We start from the raw sequence: 22096 nt of genomic DNA, 5'->3' as shown, positions 1-22096 counted from the left end.
AAGATTTTACTGAGTTACAGTTCATATAAGGAAATCAGTCAATTGAATTAAATTCATTACGCCCTAATCTATGAATTTCACATGACTGGGAATACAGATATGCATCTGTTGGTCACAGATATCTTTAAAAAAAGGTAGGGGTGTGGATCCGAAAACCAGTCAGTATCTGGTGTGACCACCATTTGCATCATGCAGCGTGATACATCTTCTTTGCATAGAGTTGATCAGGCTGTTGATTGTGGCCTGTTGAATGTTGTCCCACTCCTCTTGAATGGCTGTGCAAAGTTAGTGGATATTGGCGAGAACTTGAACACGCTGTCGTACAATTCGACCCAGAGCATCCCAAACATGCTCAATGGGTGATATGTCTGGTGAGTATGCAGGCCATGGAAGAACTGGGACAATTTCAGCTTCCAGGCATTGTGTACAGATTCTTGCGATATGGTGCTGTCCATTATCATGCTGAAACATGAAGTGATGGCGGCGGATGAATGACACAGCAATGGGCCTCAGGATCTCGTCACGGTTTCTCTGTGCATTCAAATTGCCATCAATAAAATGCAATTGTGTTTGTTGTCTGTAACTTATGCCTGCCCATACATAACCCCACCACCACAATGGGGCAATCTGTTCACAATGTTGACATCAGCAAACCACTTGCTCACATGACGCCATACACATATCTGCCATCTGCCCAGTACAGTTGAAACCGGAATTCATACTTGAAGAGCACACTTCTCCAGCGTGCCAATGGCCATCGAAGGTCAGTATTTGCCCACTGAAGTCGCTTACGACGCTGAACTGCAGTCAGGTCAATACCCAGGTCAGGACTACGAGCACGCAAACGAGCTTCCCTGAGAAATTCTTTGGTTGTGCAAACCCATAGTTTCATCAGCTGTCCGAGTGGCTGGGCTCAGACGATCTTGGAGGTGATGAAGTCAGATGTGGAGGTCCTGGGCTGGTGTTGTTACATTTGGTCTGCGGTTTTGAGGCCGGTTGGACGTACTGCCAAATTCCTTAAAACGTTGGAGGGGCCCTATGGTAAAGAAATTAACATTCAATTCACTGGCAACAGCTCTGGTGGACATTCCTGCAGTCAGCATGCCAATTGCACGATCCTTCAAAACTTGAGACATCTGTAGCATTGCGTTGTGTGACAAAACTGCACATTTTAGAGTGGCCCAGCATAAGGTGCACCTGTGTAATGATCATGCTGTTTAATCAGCTTCTTGATATGCCACACCTGTCAGGTGGATGAATTATACTGGCAAAGGAGAAATTCTCACTAAGAGGGATGTAAACACATTTGTGCACAACATTCAAGATAAATAAGCTTTTTGTGCATATGGAACATTTCTGGGATCTTTTATTTCAGCTCATGAAACATGGGACCAACACTTTACGTGTTGCGTTCATATTTTTGTTCAGTGTATTATGTAGGCCTACCTGTTTGAGCTCCTGTTAGACAGATTCTATTTAATTTATCAAGAGGAGGCTGTACAGTCTTTCCCTCTACCTGTGTCTGTTCAGATAGGACATGTTTTAAGCATGATACAGAGGCTATTTCTTTTGGGCAATTCTTGCGTATATTTGCTAAAGCTACTTGTATTTTTCATATGATATCGTGCTTTCACCACTGGATAACCAAGATCCATAAATAAATGTACACTCTGAGCACGTCATCTTGCCTTGCCTTCTGCTGATTTCATGGCCTTATGACTGATACAAGGTCCCTATTTTACATTTACACAAAATAATGAAAAGGGCTGTCTGGTAGACTCAATAAATCGCCAAAATAATGAAACGGGCTGTCTGGTAGACTCAATAAATAGACAACGATTTGTAGCTGAACAAGTCATTGCATTTATAGATTTAGTTTTTGTTTGCTTTTAGAATGCATGACTTGGACTTGACTCCAGTCTTGACCTGTTCTACTTAGGATTCGACTTGAGACTCGGACCTTGTGACTTGAGACTTACTCAAATAATAGGGACTTGATCCCACCTCTGTCTGATGAACAAATGGACACTAGAAGAGTCTTCTACCAGTTCTTCACCCACCAGGTAATTAAAATCTTGTATATAAATTGAATATTCCATGCGATGTACAATATATAATAATAAAAATGTCCCATAGGGTGGCTCTGGTCAAAAGTAGTGCACTATATAGGGAATAGGGTGCCATTTGGGATGCATACTGAGTCTTGGACATGACTCCACAGACAGAGTGACAATGTCAGTGAGGTAGCCAACATCAGGATTCCTACTGGTCAATAGAGTGACACAACAAATGTGACCTTCCGTATCATTCAGTGTGTGTGTGTGTGTGTGTGTGTGTGTGTGTGTGTGTGTGTGTGTGTGTGTGTGTGTGTGTGTGTGTGTGTGTGTGTGTGTGTGTGTGTGTGTGTGTGTGTGTGTGTGTGTGTGTGTGTGTGTGTGTGTGTGTGTGTGTGTGTGTGTGGTGCGTGAGTGCGTATACAAGAGCATCATCAGGAGGTCAGTGACAGAGAAATGAGCAGTCTTCTCTCACCACTAACCTTAACTGTCAGGGTGCCTCCTGGCTACATCGTTAGCTGGTTCCACTCTTAGGATTCAGCCCAGCGGGCACCAACCCCTGGTGATGACGTAAATGCACGTTTATGATTTAGTCCCATATGGCACCCTATTCAATATATAGTGCACTACTTATGGGCCTTGGTCAAAAGTAGCACACTGGGGTGCCATTTGGGATACACCCTGTGTTTCCCCTTGACATTGCCACCGCCACCCTTGGAATGCAATTATTAGCCTCAAATAAATAAAAAAGACAATGAAAAATATATGAGCCGTAATCATTGCAATGTTTGGACTTTTTAAGACTTTTTAAGACAGCAATTATCTTACATCTTGAGAGACGTCACTTGGCATAGAATATACCAGAGAAATGATTTCCCAGAGTGTGTTTGTTTTTCCCCACCATGTTGTGGTGCTGGTTGACATGTCTTGTTCATTGTTTTTTTTGGATAAGGAACCTTAGGAAACCACTGCATCAATTTACCAACATCAGGAACCTGTGGTTTGTGCATGTGAATCAGACTCCCGACTAAAAGGTCAAAGTAGGTTTACACACCTTCCTGAGACATCCGAATTTTACCCTTTGAATAAAATCCTGTTGTGGGGGAATGAATGTCTTAGATTGTTAAAACATTGAGGATGCTCAGTAAATTGTGTACAGTTTAGCCTTATTTTACATATTGCTGTATATTCCATGTATTCCATGGGGGAACAAGTAGATGAATGCCTGTATGCCTGTGTCTTTGTCACAACTTCCGCCGAAGTTGGTCCCTCTCCTTGTTCGGCATAGTTTCAAGTTTCTAAAGAGTTTCTATAGGGACATCCTTAAGGGGTCATCCATTTTGCTACCAGCAGCTGTTACTGTATATGTTTGTTTCATCATTTACACCTAATTATGATTACTACCGCATGTAAATTAGTCATATTAATTTCATCAGATTACAAAATAAAGTATTTAATAATAAATGATGGTTACTGCCTATGGATAAATCGAGCAACTTCAAAATGGATGAGGCACATACAAAAGACTAATTGATTTTAACCTGAACATTTTCTCTATTCTGACCATGCCCTTAAATTTAGCATAAAATCTATGTGTAATCCCACATCAGCACAAAGCAAAAGAACACATTTCCTTATATTGTTTAATCTCACACTACGAAGCAGGTGTTTGAAAAGCTGTTTGTGAATGTAGTATGAGAATAAGAGATACCAAAAATACATGTTGTATCTATCTTGTTATCATCAATAGCTACACATAAATATTGGACAGCGTACAAATCCATTCCCCCATCTGTGCCCAGTGGCGGTCCAGCAACTAAGGAGCTGATTACGATTCTGACAGGGGAGTGGAAAGTTGTAGGGAGGGAAACATTGTGTCTTGAAAAGCTGAGTGGAGAAAGCAGAGATGATGAATTGATGATGAATTGGAAACACTCATATTCATGTATTACCTTAATGGTATTCCTGTCTATTTATTTTCCTGGATCTAGTGGAACATGTTGTTTAAACAGCTGTTTGTATGTCTTGGTCTTGTTCCCAATTGAGGCAATATGACTGTAATTGCTGAAACAATAGTCTGATACAATATGAATATTGCATTTCAACCCAAATAGCACTCTATTTCCTATTAAAGTGCAATATGTTTGACCAGAGCGCCATGGGCCCTAGTCGAAAGTAGTGGACTATACGGTGCCATTTGGGACACAACCTGGACTTACAGTATGTGCTGTGGGAAGAGAATCATTCAACAGCTGTAATTAGGATCTTAGTGCTAACAACATTTTAGGAAACTTCCCTCTTGAAGGGATGCATGAAAGGTCTTACAGAACAGTTCATTCAAATGTCACCCTCACACACCTACACTTTGCATGGGTGACATAATGCTAGGGTTTCAGGCTGACTCACACCTTTATAATGCTGTGGATGTTTCTCATCACTTCTCTGTATATGTGCAGTCAGGTAAACATACATGCTTGCAGTGCATTTTTAATTGAGACGTGAACAGATTTAGACATCTTAAGTTATGTCACGACTTCCTCCGAAGTCGGTCCCTCTCCTTGTTCGGGCGACGTTCGGCGGTCGACGTCACCGGTGTCTTGTCTTCGGCGGTCGAAGTCACTTGTCTTGTCTTCCCACACACCTGGTTTCAATACCATCAATTACATGTTGTGTATTTAACCCTCTGACCCCACATGTCTTTGTCCGGTATTGTTTATCGTAAGTGCTTGTGCACGTAATGTCTGGGGTTTTTGTCCCATTGTTTATATGGTTTTTGTTCACGGTGATTTTTATCATTAAACTGCGTCGTTGTAACACAGTCTTTGCTCTCCTGCATCCTGACTTTTCTACCGCCAGTACGCACACCTTACAAGTTCATATCTTTCATTATATGGCATATGAATGAACTATATTCATAACCTACTCTGGGCGATAATATGATTCTGTGAAATATATATAATATTTTCTCCCTCAAAAATGCTACTTCTCCCTTGTAATCTCTTCTGCTATTTCAGGTCGTCCTGTCTGAAATGTTAGTGATTCAATCCAAGTAATTTCTGTTGGAAAAGGTCACAGGTGTCTTTCCTGTGTTCCATAAGTGCAGGCCCCCCACCTATCTTGCCAGTTTGGCAGGCAGATAAGTGTATCTGGACCTTTGCCATTGCGTTGACCCTTTCCAAACTGCATGTTGTTTAAATATAACAGTGACATCTACTTGGTACCCATTTTGAATCAAACAATATTGGGCAAAGACCATATTTCTGATCGATCTCTGCAGCCAATTAAAAATAAATTCCTTACTTTATTGTGGGGGAAAATGTACATTCATGACATCCAACTTATGTTTGGTTGACTCTTACTAGAGTGTTGGTGGTGGTGAAGATGATGAAAATTGTATTTTACTATTGACCCTGTACCACTGTCCATAACATTAATTCATTAATTTATTAATTCATGCAGGAACAAGGCCACGTCCATAGTTAGTTGAACAATGGCACTCTAGATTCCGGAAAACGACACATCCCAATTAGACCTACTGTATGACTCATCTGATATTAGCCCCACTGTGGACTGAGGGAGGCTCCCCATTCATATTCTGGTGTTGCCAAGTCTTCTTTACATTAGCGGTTTGGCACAGGAGTGTCATGCACCCCAAAAATCGAAGGGGGCAAAACCGAAGTACGTGAGGATGGCTGGGGGGCACTAGGCCCCGACCATAAGTTGGAACATTTTTTAAACACCTGAAACAGCTTTTTCCGGCAATCTAGAGCCATGGTCATTATGCTTAATTCTATGTTTAAACAAAGATATGTCTATTTTTCTGCATGTCTTGAGCTGTCTATATCCTCCTGACTATCAACCTTGCCAGCAGGCATGACAGATAAGATAGTTAGACAAGCTAGCTACTCTAACTTGATTGACAGCATGAAATGGCTTCTTGGTAGTTATGAGGTTGGGAGATTGGTAACCTATCCAGGCTAGCTAAAGCCAACTTCATAAAATTGCTAGGTGGCTAGTATTATTACAGACAAACAACAAAAATAAAAAATAAACTAAAAAAAGATTGTATTTGAATTTTTTACAGGACCAATATGAGGGGGCACATGCCACTGTGCCCCCTACGGACATGATGCCTCTGCTTGCGCAGATCATCATGTCAGAACATGATGACATGGCCTCAGGTCTATGATATATAAGTGTTGTTTCGATGCTTTTTTTTAAAACGCACTATTACAGGCTCATTGGAAGGCAAAATAACTGTAGAATAGGATATAATTTTCGTTACAACTTCAGAGGAACATCTTCTGTCACAGTTAAACTCAGGTATTTGACAACATGTTGAATTGTTTGTTTCTTTTAGGGATGTAATTGTGGTGTTGTGTGCAGATAATTTAATTATTGATAGAAATGTTTCCTAGTTACCATAAATTGTAGTACTTAACTGTTGATTCATACAGTATTAACTATTATTCAATGAGGTGGTAATAGTTAACATAAAAGTGAATAATACAATATTGTAATTAAATAAGCAATTACAACATAAGCAACTGCTTTTATTTAGTTTTTCGATTTCAAATGGCAATAAATGCAAATACAATACAGATACAAAATGTTAAAAAATTGTCAAAGTGACACCCACATCCTAGGCTACTCAACATGTATCTTCACTTTAATTAGTTTAATTGTGATTTTGAACATGAGAAAATGAGGCTATATTTAATTCTCAGATTCATCCTAATCTCCTGAGATGAAGTTGAATTTCTTCGTTTCCGCTGTGGCTCTACTTGGTGCCTTCCAACCCCGCTATGAATGTAGAGCTATTGAAACCCCCGGAGCACTTGATCCATTCCACAATCTACAGGCAGAGCTGCAACAGCAACTCCCTATTCTTCTGCGACTAGGAGAGGAGTACTTCATTCGGCTTGACAACTCCAATCAAAATTCGCCCCAATCTTCATTGTCGAATACATCTCCTGGAGCTTCTGCGCGGTCAACAACGGTCAACAGGGCTTTACTTCAGTTTACGCAGCGTCTTCTGCAAGGTAAAGTCGGTAACAGCAATCGGTTTCTGAACAGCTACGCTAACCAGATGGATGATTCCACGGAGAGAGGAAAGCGGACCTGGCCGGGCGAAGAGCCACCGATCTCATTGGACCTGACGTTCCATCTGCTGAGGGAAGTTCTAGAAATGGCTCGAGACGAGCAATTAGTTCAGCAGGCGTATAGTAACCGGAAAATGATGGACATATTCGGGAAATGAAAGTGTTAGAAATACATTTACCAAATACATTGTGTACATCTTACATAAACTGTACGTTACTATTCCATTTTTGTTTTACTCTTGAATTGCTTAACTTTCGTTCTTTCAGTTATATTTTTTTATTGATTTGTAAAATCGAGTTGTAATTCGCTTTGTAGTTATTACATAGTGTGATGAGAAATAGGCAAGGCCAGTTGAAATGCTGAACACAAATATCCTTTAATGTTCTTTAACTTATATTCAAGCATAACGTATTTTGTATATATTGTCCAAACATTCATCCTCTCTCTCTGGAATTCCCTCTCATTGTACAATTGCTTCAAGTTTGATAGTAAAATAGGCCAATCATATGACTATCAGCAACCAATCATATTTGTTGTGCAAGAGAATGTCTGATATTTATATTTGTAATAAAAAAAGTTTCCAAAGTTATATTCATTGCTTGCTGTGTAGACTAAATTGAGTGTTTTAATACATTGAGACGTTTTTCTGACTCACGCGTAAATCTATTGCCAAAATGTGTGCCAAATTACGCACGGCTTTCTCAAGCCAGAAATCTGCCCAATGACATTTGTTTTTACGGTAGTATAGAAATGCTAGAGAGGATTTACAGAGAAATTACAGTTATATAACGGTAACATAGTAATTATTTAAACCGTGCCTGCAGCGGGATGCTGACTCAACCAAAACAATACCTAGTATTACAACAATGTCTTGAGGTAAAATGAACATCTACTTCTGGTTGTTCAGCCAAGAAAAGGAGAAGACGTGTTTGGGTCCATCTTTGTCATCTGTGTTTTGCTGACTTGATGCCGCATCAGAAGTCATCTGTGAAAAACAAAGAGCAAAAACATTAGAGGTCCCCTCAAACTATTGCAAAGCTACTCGTTGTATAAATTTGTTCAGAATTGGGTTTGTAAGTGGTATCAAATTAAAACTCGCAATGCATGCTGAATAAGTAAAGTATAATTTAGGGAGAATATAAAGAAATATTTATGTTATCTGTAAAAGGTCCATGCAAAATTAGAAGTCAAATGAAGGAGGAATTCTGACATGTCTCAACAGACAATATTGTTGCTCACATATTCCAAAGCACTAATTTAACACAAGGAAATCAAATATTTTGTAGAGTCTAAAGAGCTTCTTTGAGGTACCAAATACAAAATAACTCTAACATAAAAATAAATGTATACCATATTTATCTCACCACACTAATACCCACCTGCTCACACCCACAATATGTCCTGTATCAATCAATATGATGTCCTGAATTACCATATCCACATCCATACAATAACCTCAGAGTATACAAATCAGTCAGCAATTTGACCTGAGAAAGGAAAACGGCACTAAATTGAAACTTCTCATGCGTTCAATTTAAAGCGGGTAACCTTTTAAGTGTGATAGACTGAGTGCTTAAGTATTAGTCAGGGCACAAATAAAAAAATAAACATATCCTAATGGTAGACTTTATCAGACTCCAAAGCTGATGCAGTAAAATAAACAAAGCCACAACTGTGACACAGAAAGCCACTTCCTGTGAGGAAACAAAACAACCAAGTTGTATTTCTTCTAGATTATTAGAGTTTTTGTAAGCAAGATGATTTTAGGTTATGCACATGCCACTCAAACGCACACACACACACACACACACACACACACACACACACACACACACACACACACACACACACACACACACACACACACACACACACACACACACACACACACACACACACACACACACACACACACACACACACACACACACACACTCTGACCCTTTCTGATAAACGCCTTCATTCATTTTTTTCCCCCTCTGGAATGAATACAAACTGTTCCAGGTGGCTTTTCCCTTTTCAATTGAATCCACATGATTATGTTGGTGTAAACTCTATGCTCATTCAAATTAGCACTCCACATGCAAATTAAACTCAATGGTGATGACATGTAACAGAGTGGTTGATAATTATCCCTATGAAAACAGCAGCGTCCCCCTCCCTGCTTCACCCCTAACACACGCAGGGCTACGGCAACCAGAGAGCAGGCAGGTGTCTCATCATTAAAGCCTCCTGCTGAGGTGAAAGCCACTGCCGTGACCCAGGCCAGGGCCCATGCAGGCCCACTCTGAGTTGAGCAGAGCACAGCTGCTTTAAACAATGACTGCTATTCTGATACAGATTGGATATTGACTGGTTTCAATAACCACATTTTCCTCATACAGAGGACGGGAGATAAAAGCCAAGCAATAATAATATTAGTTTTATATTTAAAAATATCCATATGGTTTGTGAACTCAAATGTGACCTTGACTGTCACTGCACTAGGCAGCTGCTGGGAGGGAGTTAGCCAGGGATCATGAGTTATTATTCTATCATGTATTATACTGAGACATTTTCAGTAAATTTCACAGCTAGGCTGTAGTGTGTCATAAACACTCCTCTCACCTGTGTCGGTGGCTCTGCTGATGGGAAGTTAGCCAGATTTGTGTTTGGGAACTGAACAGGGGTTGTGGTTGGGAAGTGGACTGGGCTGGCCTGTCCGGTGGCAGTTGGTGTTGGGGTTAGGGATGGGAATTGTACTGGGGTTGTGGCACGGACGGGGCCCTGTGGGTTGGCCAGGGTAGCCATGACACCTAGGGTCTCAATAGGTCTCTGAGGAAGGGGTGGGGGTGCTGTCTGCTGCTGGGGCTGTGGAGGGTTGGCCTTAACGACAGAGGGCCCTGCAGCAGAGGGGGAGACATCTGTACGGGTCGCCCCTGTCATCCGCCTCAATTCTACTTCCTCTTCTCCATCTTCAAATTCTTCATCATCTTCAACATCTGAACAACAACCAAGAGTTCAAAACAGGAAAATAGTAAATTGTTAAATTTTACTGCAGTTTTACATTGATCTTTCTATTGTTATTTGCATAGTTTCTTTTGAGGCACTGGAAGTAGTGATTTTGGACATTGTGAAAGAACATTGAAATGCCAACGTCTCACTCAATACTCAATACTCCCTACCTTTCACAAAGTCTATAGTGAGCAGTACCCTCCTCTCTCGCTCAAAGTTAGCTGTGTAGTGATCCATGTTGTCATAGCCACGCTCCACTTTGTCCAGGTGGGAGATGTTAGTGCCTGCAATGAGCCTGGTAGACCGAGAGAGAGATCACAGTTACACTGTAGTTTCTGAGGACTAGAACTATAGTCTGAAACTGGAAAAAAGGGTATGTGTACTCACTTTTGTAGAAGAGGCTTTGCAGTCTGTGGGAGCAAAGATGAGAAAGGAATTACTTCTCAGAAAACTCTGATGTAGACACAACATGTCTTCTGAGAAAACATCTCGGAAGAAATTGCACAACATGTTTGTAATAACATGTTACACTTTTTATTCTAACATGGTACATAATCAATTATGATATTGATTTATCACTGACACAGAATTTCAGATGCTTACGTGGCTATTTTATGTGGTAGTAATTTGTCCATTCTGGACAAAAACAGTGTTTTTCATCACCTGCAGGAAAGTAGCCATCTCTGACTCCTCCATTGTCTGTATCCCTGTCTCCACGATCTTTGCCATGTTCTCCAGGTGCTCTCTATACTTCCTCATGAGGCCGTTTATGTAGTCCAGTTTCTCCTGTTGCTCTGCGTTGATCTTCAGGGTCATGTCTCCTTTCCGCTCCTCCAGGACGGCATAAAGGTGATCGAAACTTTCACACACTTTGGATTTCTGCCTCCTGCCATTCTCCTGTTAGACAGCCATGATTGTACTGTAAGGTTAAACTGACAAATAACTAGGTCATATAGATATTGTCAGTAGCAAAAATGAGGCCGTAATAAAAATTAAGCATACCATTTTTACCATCAATATTGTTGAAGTTCTATACTATGTGAAAATGCTGTTATAGACGAAACATAAGAAAGGACAAAAGGTTGAAGGCTTTACCTCAACTGTCTTACAGGTCTCATCCAGTTGACTCATGATGCCTTGAATCCTGTCGTTGTTCCCCACTAGCATGGCTATACAGTCAGTCAACTCAGTCTGGAACACACACACACACACAGAGTTCCAGCATAACTTTTTTTTTTATGACATTTTATGTACCAACTCTGATACTCTGTTCATTAGAAAAAAAGGGGAAGTTTGACTTCAATTTGACATACCTGTAAAGCATCATTATGAAAAAGGAAATAGACAGATATAAACGTAAAATAAACAAGTTAACCTTTTGCTTATTGAATACAGTGTTGAGTGGGGCCACATCACAGTCTTTGTGGGCTCCGAACACCTTGCAGAGAGAGCAGGTGGGCACACCACACGTCACACAGTAGATGTTGATCTTCTCACCCTCATGCTCCTCACACATGGGCTGGTCACACTTGGCAGGCTCAGGCTCAGGCTTGCTGCTACAGAACAGGTGACAGTTATACTTTGGGGATCCTGTTTACACCACACATTGGACAAAGATTTCCTGGTGACCTTTTTAAAAACTCAACAACCCTGGTGTAATCGAGTTACCAGTGAGAGTTTGTGAGCGAGGAAGCTATACTGTTAATCGAGCACAGTAATGTAGGTCACACTGGCAAGTCACAAAAACACCTTTGTGTCCACAGTGCCTAAAATGTTTAAGCCATAATATTATAACATCAAAGTGAGTGAACAAATGTAGTACAGACAAACATACTTTCTCCTCATGGAATGTTAGCATTTCAGAATAGCCATAATTTATGTTTATTTGGCAACCAAGAGTATGCTAACATTTTGAATAACTGTTTTTAATAGTCCACTTGTGTAACGTAGTCCTAATCCACAGTTGCTTGATGAGCCTATCACACCACTGTGGCTAAAACGCATTCTGCACTTGGCTCCCAGATTCAAGCAATAGGTCCATGTGAAAATTGTATTTGTCTTGTCCCGGTAATCTACTCAATAACTTTAAATTGATTGTGCAAAAATGATGTGCTAAAAAGGCAGGAGCAGATGACGTCTTTTCAGAGATCTACTGTTTTGGTTTATTTGGATGTAGTTAAGTGAACGTACATGTAGCTATTGCAGATAATCTACTATGGATAGTTCATAACAGAAGTTGTATTTTAAAAACATTGGGTTTTCCTACGTCAACTATTTTTGTCAACTACTTGTGTACTGTCTATCTCTCCTAAAAGCAGACTAAATACTATATTGATGTCTAGAGAATGTAGTACGGCTCAAATTGGAATAAAACTGACTGCTGCCTCATTGGCCTACATTATAAAAACAAAATCTAACTAACGAGCAATGTGTCCAGCCACCCATGAGTAAACCCCATTTTCACAATGAAAAAACAAATATATATTCTCCTTCTTTCATTCTCCATTCTCCTTCTCTCATTCTCCAATTTTCCAATTCTCATCAGTAGTTTTCCGATTCATTCTATATGTTGTTTGGGATAGTATGTAGTCTTCTTGATGTCCAGATTTGTTGGTGTGAGGGTTTGCAGTTTGTCTAATTGGCCAGATATACATGGGACTGCTGCTGAGTGCCTCCGACTAAATTGTCTGCCAATCTTTTTAAATAGGCCTGTAGTGTCTCACCTTGAGGACTCCTGTTTGTACATATCAATGATATTCTGTCTGTCTCAGACCAATTGTCTTAGGCCTGCTGTCTTCTTTTAGGCATTTATTGTCTCACCTTGAGGACTCCTGTTCTTGTTTGTACATGTCAATGATATTCTCCACCAGCAGGTTCCTCTGCAGGCCATAGACTCCATGTCTGTCCAGGACCACCTCATGTCTGCAGGACGGGCAGCGGAAACGTCCCCCTGAAGATACCGTGGTTCCTCTGGTCGATAGATAAGGGTTTGAGGCCTACACAGGACATCAGTGTATCAATGGCGTTAGATAAAGCCAGTGGAAATGTTTAAATATAGGCCTACCGTTGTCTAATATTGGTTAGTAGTGTTTGCGTTGTTTACTGGTTAAAATGTGTGTTAGTTGATTCTGTAATGGCATGGGTCAAGAGGAAACACGTTGTTTCTTTTCAGCATTATAGAATAAGTGGTAATTGAATACTGACAATTAAAGGATGAGCAATACCTTCACTACAATGTCGGAATTCTGTACATGTAATGTATATGAATGGATAAACCTTTAAGAGACAGCATTAAAGGTTAAAGGTTAAAAGTTCAGCTTTAAAATAACCAACCTACCTGGAAAATATCTTGGGCACATTTTCGACAAAGGTTGTGTTGACAAGGGAGAATCACCACCGGTTTGGTAAACATCTCCAAACAGATGGGGCAAATGAGCTGTTTCTCCAAGCTGTCCATGTTGCTGTCTTGCTTTGTGGAATGTGAATACCCCAGAGATATATTCATTGCACAGTGGAAAAACAAAACCACTACTGCTGTCTTTAGGGATACCAACAAACAGTCCCCCAACGGTTCCTCAATCCCTAAAGAACTGACTTGGCAAAGATTAAAGATGTCTACTCCTTTAGAACAATGCAGAGTCACTGGGCCTGCTTAGGCGCTCGTTGCTGTCCTCAAAGCTCCTTCGAACGGATCGCATTGCTCCCTAGCTGGCAATCCACTGAGTGTCACAAGCTGTTTTTAGAAACCCCCACGTCAAGGGTTGCCATGCTTACTTGCCCATATATGAAAATGTCACGAGAAGGGTTAGAGGGTCCAGCTGTTACCACCTCTGAAACAGGAAGGGGTAAGCCCATACCTCTACCAAACAGAGTGGGCTGAAGTTGCCCCTATACAGTGATCTTGGGTCAGTTTTGCATTTCCCCCACTAATAGTTAAGGTTATGATTGGGGGAGGGGAAGCTGATCCTAGATCTGTACCTAGACTTCCCCCCGGACAGAGCCTTTCAAACAAACTCACGATGGCAAGTCACTGATCTGACTCTTGAACAGTAGTGGGCTATAACGTTTTTTAGAGTTGTTAATCAATAAACAATAATTGCCCTATAATGCAATAATGCTTTTGTAGAAAACATTCAAGTTGGCCTACATCTGTGAAATGATTGCGATCAATGTCAAAAGACACCAGTCCATATCCCAATGACAAACATAATCTATTGTGAAACATTAGTCACCTAATTTTAAAAGCAAATACCAGTATGTGACCTTGAATACATTACGCTATGCTGATACTGTAAGCAATGCCCCAGACACACATTGATTCTGAACCTGTCATCACCCTACAGCATTAAAACAAATATACCCTATATATATACACTCGTACCAATACATCAGATACCATTTCATGTTGACTGTATAGACAGATAAAATCATACATTTATTTTCAACAAAATACTTTTGTTCTATTTTTATACATACACAAACTGTAATATTTACACACTGAGCTATTTGTACTATGTGACAAGGGAAGCCAATGCACTTCAAAGTGTTTAGGTAAGTGAAAGGGGATGATGGATTTAGTATGCAGGAGAACAACGACATCAACTACCTCCAATGAAAACAGAAATCAAGATTTGAAAAAACAACAACAACCAAAAGCACTTATTTACAGAGAATGTAATGACGTTAGAGTGTGGGAACAGCCATTCACATTGCAATGGACTGTGTAGTGTTTATGTCGTCTAGTGCCTCTCTACGGTTTGTAGATGTCCAGGTTCAGGTGTAACTTCGGTGGCCGTCCCCAATCAACTGTGTCTTTTCACTGGCATTAGTTGGCTGGTGCACAACCGGAGTGTCCACATCTAGGATTACACAACCTCATTGTGAATAATGACACTAAAATTCCCTACAATATCAAATGATCAACATGGATACCTTTGCCAATCTCATTGTTGTATTTTCTCTCGTTCCATTCATTGATGTTATACTTTGCTTTCACTACTCAACGGCATAGTTAGTCTGTTTGCTGTTTGCAGAAGATGTAAAGGTATGTTTAGAAATGATTTGATCCTCTATTATTCTACCGAGATGTTATACGAAATGTTTCTGAATGGCACAAAGGTGATGTATCACATCAACGCAAAGCCATCACAACTACTGGTTGTTGAATCTCCAGAGACATGAACTCATTGTACAAATTCGCCCATCAACTTCTCATAATTGATGCGTTGGCACAAACAATGAGCTATATATCTGTCTACACTGCTTACCACACATTTGTAAACATGTAATAAACCTCTAACTACCATTCAAAGTAAAACAGTGAATGTGTGAGCGGGGACCTTTATTCTAACATGGCTGTTATATAAATATTGTGCTGTTGAAATCATAGGGCAAGAGTAGCTTATGTGTTTCTTAAAGAGATACTTCGTATTTTGGCAAATGAGGCCCTTTATCTACTTCCCCAGAGTCAGATGAACTAGTGGATACCATTTGCATGTCTTTGTGTCCAGTATGAAGGAAGTTAGAGGTAGTTTCACGAGCCAATGCTAACTAGCGTTAGCGCAAAGTCAAGAAGTCTATCTGCTAACATGCTAGTACAGTTGAAGTCGGAAGTTTACATACACCTTAGCCAAATGCATTTAAACTCCGTTTTTCACAATTCCTGACATTTAATCCTAGTAAAAATTCCCTGTTTTAGGTCAGTTAGGATCACCACTGTACTTTAAGAATGTGAAATGTCAGAATAATAGTAGAGAGAATGATTTATTTAAGCTTTTATTTCTTTCATCACATTCCCAGTGGGTCAGAAGTTTACATACACTCAATTAGTATTTGGTAGCATTGCCTTTAAATTGTTTAACTTTGGTCAAACGTTTCGGGTAGCCTTCCACATTCTTCCCACAATAAGTTGGGTGAGTTTTGGCCCATTCCTCCTGATGGAGCTGGTGTAACTGAGTCAGGTTTGTAGGCAAATGTAACGGATGTGAAACGGCTAGCTTAGTTAGCGTGGGCGCTAAATAGCGTTTCAATCAGTGACGTCACTTGCTCTGAGACCTTGAAGTAGTAGTTCCCTTTGCTCTGCAAGGGCCGCGGCTTTTGTGGAGCGATGGGTAACGATGCTTCGAGGGTGACTGTTGATGTGTGCAGAAGGTCCCTAGTTCGCGCCCGGGTATGGGCGAGGGGACGGTTTAAATTTGTACTGTTACATTGATGCTGTTGACCCGGATTACTGGTTGCTGCGGAAAAAGGAGGAAGGTCAAAAGGGGGGTGAGTGTAACGGATGTGAAACGGCTAGCTTAGTTAGCGTGGGCGCTAAATAGCGTTTCAATCAGTGACGTCACTTGCTCTGAGACCTTGAAGTAGTAGTTCCCCTTGCTCTGCAAGGGCCGCGGCTTTTGTGGAGCGATGGGTAACGATGCTTCGAGGGTGACTGTTGATGTGTGCAGAAGGTCCCTGGTTCGCGCCCGGGTATGGGCGAGGGGACGGTCTAAAATTATACTGTTACACAAACACAAATGTTCTATAGGATTGAGGTAAGGGCTTTGTGATGGCCACTCCAATACCTTGACTTTGTTGTCCTTAAGCCATTTTGCCACAACTTTGAAAGTATGCTTGGGGTCATTGTCCATTTGGAAGACCCATTTGCAATCAAGCTTTAACTTGATGTCTTGAGATGTTGCTTCAATACATCCACATCATTTTCTTTCCTCATGATGCCATCTATTTTGTGAAGTGCGCCAGACCCTCCTGCAGCAAAGCACCCCCACAACATGATGCTGCCACTCCCGTGCTTCACGGTTTGGATGATGTTCTTCGGCTTGCAAACCTCCCCCTTTATCCTTCAAACATAACAATGGTCATTATGGCCAAACAGTTCTATTTCTGTTTCATCAGACCAGAGGACATTTCTCCAAATAGTATGATATTTGTCCCCATGTGCAGTTGCAAACCATAGTCTGGCATTTTCATTGAGGTTTTAGAGCAGTGGCATCTTCCTTGCTGAGCAGCCTTTCAGGTTACGTTGATATAGGACTTGTTTTACTGTGGCTATAGATACTTTTGTACCTGTTTCCTCCAGCATCTAAAGCCATGACATAATTTTCTGGAATTGTTCAAGCTGTTTTAAAGCACAGTCAACTTAATGTATGTAAACTTCTGACCCACTGGAATTGTGATACAGTGAATTGTAACTGAAATACTCTGTCTGTCAGCAATTGTTGGAAAAATTACTTGTGTCATGCACAAAGATGTCCTAACCGACTTGCCAAAACTATAGTTTGTTAACAAGAAATTTGGTTGAATGGTTGAAAAACTAGTATTAATGACTCCAACCTAAGTGTATGTAAACTTCCGACTTCAACTGTATTTGTGTGTGTGTGTGTCACTGTATAAGTGTCTTCAACCACTGACTGTGTCCCCTCACCAGTCTCCTTGTCGTGGCGGATCTCCTCCTCCAGGTCTTCAGGGGAGACATAGCTGTCTGTTCCCTCTCCGGGGTGCATGGGCTTCAACTTTCCACAGCAGCAGTTACAGCAGCAGCACAGGCAGCAGCAGCAGTAGCACCCCGTTATCACGCCACACAAGGCAAAGAGACCCTGACAGGAGAGAGATATACTATAGGTTAACACAACACAAAAACATGCACGCACTCACGCAGACAGACTCAAACACAAACGCAGCAGCTCGCACCAATCTTTCCCCTCCATGCACAATAAAACCATCCAGGGATTCCAGATGATTGTGGAAGCTCACCTTAGCCCACCAGGTAGACAGCATGAAGTAGGTGTTGACATTCTCCTCTCCAAACTGCTGGGCCACATAAAGGCCAAGGGAGCCGTAGCTGTCATAAATGTTTCTCTTGGTGATGTCTGACAGAATGGAATTAGCGCTGTTGAGCTCCTTGAATTTCTCTGCTGTCTCTGGGTTGTCAGGGTTCTTGTCCGGGTGGTACCTCAGAGCTAATTTTCTGAAAGGAATTCAAAAGTAAATAAATGTACACACAATAAATGTACACACAAAAAAATGATCCTATGTGGTTTCAGAAACTGGGTGAGATGGTGTGTAAAGACAAAGGCTGTATTGTCTGTTTAGTGTTTACCATACAGCTCTATTCTCTATGGATTTCATTATGGTCATTTATTTGACTTATCTAGACACACAAGTGTTTGTCTGGATCTAGCCATGCTGGCACTGAGCCTACTGCCCTATCTGGTGTCTGGAAAACAACAACACAACGGACATGTGGCGTCTGCTGTGGTGCGTGAACATGTCTTTTTTAGTATTACAAACTACTTTGGAGCATGGCTGCGGGAAAATATTTAGGGGGTGGGGTACTTAGAGATGATTTATTTATTTTTATTCTGATTTATCAGGTGGTGCATGAACATAATTAGGGGTTATTCATGTCTGCAATTAATAATGTAACGGTGTTCCTGTTGTGAAGGAGAAGCGGACCAAAATGCGGCGTGGTGGTTAATCATGTTTAATGAAAAAACGATAAACACAAACACTACAAAACAATAAACATGGAAAACCAAAAAACAGTCCTATCTGGTGCAAACACAGAGACATGAACAATCACCCACAAACACACAGTGAAACCCAGGCTACCTAAGTATGATTCTCAATCAGAGACAACTACTGACACCTGCCTCTGATTGAGAACCATACTAAGCCGAAACATAGAAATACCCAAAACCTAGAAAAACAAACATAGACTTCCCACCCAACTCACGCCCTGACCATACTAAATAAATACAAAACACAGGAAATAAAGGTCAGAACGTGACAAATAATAACATTGCAACTACCATCTTACGTCAAAATAGATAATCGGAGCATCAGGCATGAATCTATTCATGTATTAAATCCTTTGTTTAAACAACATTAGGGCATTGACAACACTGTAATGTCCTATCAGTATTCATTCATTTAAGTTAAATTAATTTATGCCTAGTTTCCATAACAAACAAAAAATGGAGTGAGATGAATTAAAATGACAGTAGAAAACAAACATTCCAATCCTACATATAGATACAGTGATAAATGTAAAGACGGGCATATCTAGAGTTGAGTGTGTGTGGAACACTAGTGTGCATAGATTTAGTATTGATTAGTCTGCAATGGAAAATGTGAGTCATCTTGGTACGACTGTCTGTAAGTGATGATCACACCATTTCTTCCCAACATCATGTGATACAGTATATGATAGATACTGTGTACACTGAGTATACAAAACATCAAGCACACCTGGTCTTTCTATGACATAGACTGGTAAATTCAGGTAAAAGCTAAAATCCCTTATTGGTGTCACTTAAATTCACTTCAATCGGTGTAGATAAAGGGGAGGATTTTCAAGCATTGAGACAATTGAGACATGGATTTTGTATGTGTGCCATTCAAAGGGTGAATAGTCAAGACAAAATATTGAAGTGCCTTTGAACGGGGTATGGTAGTAGGTGCCAGTTTGGGCGCATCGGTTTGTGACAAGAACTGTAATGCTGCTGGGTTTTTCAGGGTCAACAGTTACCCGTGTTTTTCAAGAATGGTCCACCACCCAAAAGACATCCAGCCAACTGTGGGAAGCATTGGAGTCAACATGGGCCAGCATCCTTGTGGAACGCTTTCGACACCTTGTCGAGTCCATGCCCCGACGAATTAAGGCTGTTTTGATGGCAAATGGGGGGGATGAAGGTGTTCCTAATGTTTGGTATACTCTATGTATACCGTATGTGATAGTGATAGATATACATGTAGATGTGATTGATAGACATACACGTGGATGTGATAGATAGTGATAGATAAAATGTGATAGTGATAGATATAAATGTGATAGATATAGATGTGATAAATAGTGATAGATATAGATGTGATAAATAGTGATAGATATAGATGTGATAGATAGTGATGATATAGACAGTGATAGATATAGATGATGTAGATAGTGATAGATAATAGATATGATAGTGATGTACAGTAGATGGGATAGATATACACTGCATTCAGGAAAGTATTCAGACCCCTTCACCTATTCCAAATTTTGTAACGTCATAGCCTTATTCTAAAATAGTTTGAATCGTTTTTTCCCCCTCATCAATCTACAGACAATACCCCATAATGCCGAAAGCAAAAACTTTGTATTGTATACATTTTTGTGAATTTATAAAAGATAAAGAACGTACATTTCACATTTACATATGTAAGCATTCAGACCCTTTTCTCAGTACTTTGTTGAAGCACCTTTGGCAGTGATTACAGCCTCAAGTCTTCTTGGGTATGATGCTATAAGCTTGGCACACCTGTATTTGGGGAGTTTCTCCCATTCTTCTCTGCAGATCCTCTCGAGCTCTGTCAGGTTGGATGGGGAGAGTCACTGCACTGCTATTTTCAGGTCTCTCCAGAGATGTTCAATTGGGTTCAAGTCTGGGCTCTTGCTGGGTCACTCAAGGACATTCAGAGACTTTTCCCGAAGCCACTCCTGCATTGTCTTTGCTGTGTGCTTAGGGTCATTGTCCTGTTGAAAGGTGAACCTTCTCCAACCTTCTCCCCAGTCTAAGGTCCTGAGCACTCTGGAGCATGTTTTGATCCAGGATCTCTCTGTACTTTGCTCCACTCATCTTTCCCTCAATCCTGACTAGTCTCCCAGTCCCTGCCTGGGACTGGGAGACTGGCTAGCATGTGCCTTTTACTGAAGATTGGCTTACATCTGGTTACTCTACCATAAAGGCTTGACTGGTGGAGCGCTGCAGCGATGGTTGTCCTTCTGGAAGGTTTTCCCATCTCCACAAAGGAACTGTCAGAGTGACCACGGGTTCTTGATCACCTCCCTGACCAATGCCCTTCTCACCCGATTGCTCAGTTTGGCCAGACGGCCAGCTCTAGGAAGAGTCTTGGTGGTTCCAAACTTCTTCCATTTAAGAATGATGGAGCTTCTGTCTTCTTGGGGATCTTCAATGCTGCAGAATTGTTTTGGTACCCTTCCCCAGATCTGTGCCTCGACACAATCCTGTCTCAGAGTTCTATGGACAATTCCTTCGAATTTTTTTGCTCTGACATGCATTGTCAACTGTGGGACCTTATATAGACAGGTGTGTGCCTTTTCAAGTCATGTCCAATCAATTGAATTTACCACATGTGGACTCCAATCAAGTTGTAGAAACATCTCAAGGATGATCAACGGAAACATGACATATCTGAGCTCAATTTCAAGTCTCATAGCAAAGGATCTGAATACTTACTGTATGTAAATAAGGTATTTCTGTTTTTAATTTTTAATAAATGTGCAACATTTCAAACAACTTGTTTTCACTTTGTCATTATGGGGTATTGTGTGTCGATTGATGAGGATTTTTCAAAACTTATTTCATCAATTGTAGAATAAGGCTGAAGCGTAACAAAATGTGAAAAAAGTCTAGGGGTCTGAATACCTTCTGAATCCTCGATAGATAGATAGATAGATAGATAGATAGATAGATAGATAGATGTGAATTGCTTGTGCCTTATTTCCCACCTGTAGGACTTCTTGATGTCATCATGGGTACAGCCTTTTTCTAGCCCAAGCACTTGATACAGAGACTCTCCAGAGGTGGACAGAGAGCGCTGCCTTGGTTCAGACATCCTACCACCATTACCTGCTGGAGAAAGAGGGCAGACAATGGTGAATTAGATTCATACCAGTACAACCATTAAAAAACACACTCAGTCAAACCATGAAGCTCTCTTTTGACAGAAAATAAATGATCATCCAAGGAGACAAAATAAATACCTAGCTTCCCTAATTTTATGCAGCAGTTATCCTTATAATTCCTTTATGGTATCAAAGTCCTCAGTTGAAGTCCTCTTCCTACCTGGTGAGGTGTATGGTGACAATGGACTTGCAGTGGACTGCTAGCAACTGTTTGTCAGACATGAGGTGCGGTGAAATGAAACATTCATAAACTAGAGGT

The 22096-nt window shown here is 40.7% G+C and overlaps 3 protein-coding genes across 4 annotated transcripts; 1 reads left to right on the top strand and 2 right to left on the bottom strand.

Moving 5' to 3' along the window:
• Positions 1-6274: 6274 nt before the first annotated feature.
• Positions 6275-7944, top strand: LOC110508765 (corticoliberin). Its single transcript, XM_021589550.2, has 2 exons — positions 6275-6377; positions 6782-7944. Exon 2 carries the CDS (start codon positions 6802-6804, stop codon positions 7312-7314), a length of 513 nt encoding a protein of 170 aa, XP_021445225.1. The 5' UTR covers positions 6275-6377; positions 6782-6801; the 3' UTR covers positions 7315-7944.
• On the bottom strand, positions 7515-13875 carry LOC100505418 (muscle RING finger 2). 2 transcript variants are annotated; one of them, XM_021588592.2, is made up of 9 exons: positions 13489-13875; positions 12972-13147; positions 11527-11704; positions 11247-11342; positions 10815-11048; positions 10539-10561; positions 10322-10446; positions 9765-10138; positions 7515-8142 (listed from the first exon to the last, which is right to left on the bottom strand). In XM_021588592.2, the coding sequence occupies exons 1-9, from the start codon at positions 13654-13656 to the stop codon at positions 8047-8049; spliced, it is 1470 nt and encodes a 489-aa protein (XP_021444267.2). In that variant the 5' UTR covers positions 13657-13875; the 3' UTR covers positions 7515-8046. The 2 variants fall into 2 exon arrangements, with proteins under 2 accessions (XP_021444267.2, NP_001184143.1); NM_001197214.1 differs by having other exon boundaries at positions 11527-11707; positions 13489-13816.
• Positions 13876-14303: 428 nt separating this feature from the next.
• On the bottom strand, positions 14304-21767 carry LOC110508282 (dnaJ homolog subfamily C member 5-like). Its single transcript, XM_021588705.2, has 4 exons — positions 21661-21767; positions 17904-18117; positions 17575-17746; positions 14304-15010 (listed from the first exon to the last, which is right to left on the bottom strand). The coding sequence occupies exons 1-4, from the start codon at positions 21765-21767 to the stop codon at positions 14925-14927; spliced, it is 579 nt and encodes a 192-aa protein (XP_021444380.1). The 3' UTR covers positions 14304-14924.
• Between the last annotated feature and the right edge of the window lie 329 nt (positions 21768-22096).

The sequence above is a fragment of the Oncorhynchus mykiss genome, chromosome 28, assembly GCF_013265735.2.
Source record: "Oncorhynchus mykiss isolate Arlee chromosome 28, USDA_OmykA_1.1, whole genome shotgun sequence".
NCBI classification, from domain to species: domain Eukaryota; kingdom Metazoa; phylum Chordata; class Actinopteri; order Salmoniformes; family Salmonidae; genus Oncorhynchus; species Oncorhynchus mykiss.
The sequence above is the reverse complement of the archived record's forward strand: the minus strand, read 5'-3'. Positions and strand labels throughout refer to the sequence as shown.